The sequence below is a fragment of the Eubalaena glacialis genome, chromosome X, assembly GCF_028564815.1.
Source record: "Eubalaena glacialis isolate mEubGla1 chromosome X, mEubGla1.1.hap2.+ XY, whole genome shotgun sequence".
Classification (NCBI taxonomy): Eukaryota; Metazoa; Chordata; class Mammalia; order Artiodactyla; family Balaenidae; genus Eubalaena; species Eubalaena glacialis.
Genome location: NC_083736.1, coordinates 96,178,202 through 96,180,097, shown reverse-complemented (window position 1 = coordinate 96,180,097; position 1,896 = coordinate 96,178,202). Strand labels below are relative to the sequence as shown.

Genomic DNA, 1,896 nt, shown 5'->3' with positions numbered 1-1,896 from the left:
CTACATGGGGCATAGTTCAAAGATTTTCTGGTAGAGGTCACGGAAAGTTTAAAGGTCACCCGATTTCCACTGTGATTGGCTGACTGGAGGCCAAGCAGGGGGCCATCCAATCACACGTGACATGGGGTGCCTTAGTGACAGGCCTCCCTGCTTTGCATTTTATCCAATCAGATGTGAGCATTGCCCGTGACGTCAGAGAAGGCAGAGAGTATAAACCGGGCCAACGACCCTCAACGGCCGCACTGTCCTTCCGTCTGAGCTGTGGGGAAGACGATTCCGACATGCCTGAGCCTTCGTCTGAGACGTCTGAAGAAAGCCTGGGCGCCAAGGAAGCCGAGCCGAAGAACCCGAAGCAGAAGACACCGAAGCGCCGCCGCCGCCGCTGCAGCCGCCGCCGCCGCTCTGACGGCTTCGACAGCTTTGCCGCCTATTTCCGAAGGGTGCTGAAGCGGGTCCAGGAGGGCCTGAGCCTCTCGCAGGAGGCCGTGAACGTCATGGATTCGTTCGTTAAGGACATCTTTGAGCGAATCGCCGACGAGGCGGCGCGCCTGGTCTGCTCCAGCAAGCGCTCCACCCTCAGCTCCAGAGACATCCAGACCTCCGTGCGCCTGCTGCTGCCTGGGGAGATGGGCAAGCACGCCGTGTCCAACGCCACCAAGGCCGTCATCAGATACACCACCGGCAAATGAGCTGCCTCCGGACCACCTGAGCATCGCAAACCAAAGGCTCTTTTCAGAGCCACTCACTTGGCGGGAAAAGACCTGTAGCTCTGAAGAGTCTGATCCACTGTGGGTTTTCGCCCTGTGCCATGAGGAAAATACCATAAACCACATCCACTCTGCTTGAGTATATGTCTGTAGTGCCATTCGTTCCACAGAGAATCGCGAACTATTCTTAGACAAAATGCACCTTGTCACTTTCCTAAATGGTCATTTCTATTCGTGGTTTCTCTGTCAGACATTTTAGGGATCTTTATGGTCAAAATTCTTTCCATAAAAGATTCATTGACCATTTTTATTGTCATTCTACCAGCTGTATATAGCAGTATCATCCAGAGATTTTTATGTGGGTTATAGTAACCGAAAAAGTGAAGTAGCGGACATGAAAATCTCACTTACACGTTCATACACCTTTAACATATCTCAAATCTGAATTCAGTTAAGTACATAAAATAGGACCCAAACGCAGTGTAAAACTAAATAATCTAATTTTCTAGAATCAGGCACCATACCTCGTGAAATTACTATTCTACATAATTCAGATTTCTCTGATTTTATTTTTTTTATGCCTAAAACTTTTCGGTTTTTATCCAGAAATCTTGACTTAACTGAAGTTCTGCATGGATGATGAGATCATGCAATGACAGCAGCTGTAGCCACAGTCTCCAGAGCAGCAACCAATGAGGGACTGGGAGCCCGTGAGCCAAAGCAGTTGGCCCAAAGTGTGGTGGGGTGACCAGGGCTGAACCAAAAACAGCCATCCTGTGATACTCAGCCGGGAGAGTGAGCGGGAAGGAGGTGTGATAGTTTCCCTGTGGTTTTCCCTTCAAGTACTTGCTTTTAACCATGGTGATTTAAGTACAGACATCCAGATCTGGTAGTGGGACATGTCTCCATCTCCTTGAAAATAAGAGGGGGAAGTTCAGCAATTAAGAGAACTAAGATGACTCCTTCCCTTACCTCAAGTAATTTGAGTGTTAATGATTATAATAATATTTATTGAATTTAATATCCATTGTGTTTTCTTCTTGGTGCATTGCCTTTTTTTCTAATCTTTTTCTAAAAATATGTTGCTGAATTTCAAAGATTTGTTGATTTTCCTAGTCCTTTTTTCAAAAAATTGATTTCTAATTTCCTACATCATTGGAGAGAGAGAATGCACTCTATGATTTCAATC

The 1,896-nt window shown here is 46.6% G+C and overlaps 1 protein-coding gene across 1 annotated transcript; it reads left to right on the top strand.

The window, feature by feature from the left end:
- Positions 1-281: 281 nt before the first annotated feature.
- LOC133081864 (late histone H2B.L4-like) lies at positions 282-689 on the top strand. Its single transcript, XM_061178192.1, has one exon. It carries the CDS (start codon positions 282-284, stop codon positions 687-689), a length of 408 nt encoding a protein of 135 aa, XP_061034175.1.
- The last annotated feature ends 1,207 nt before the right edge of the window (positions 690-1,896 follow it).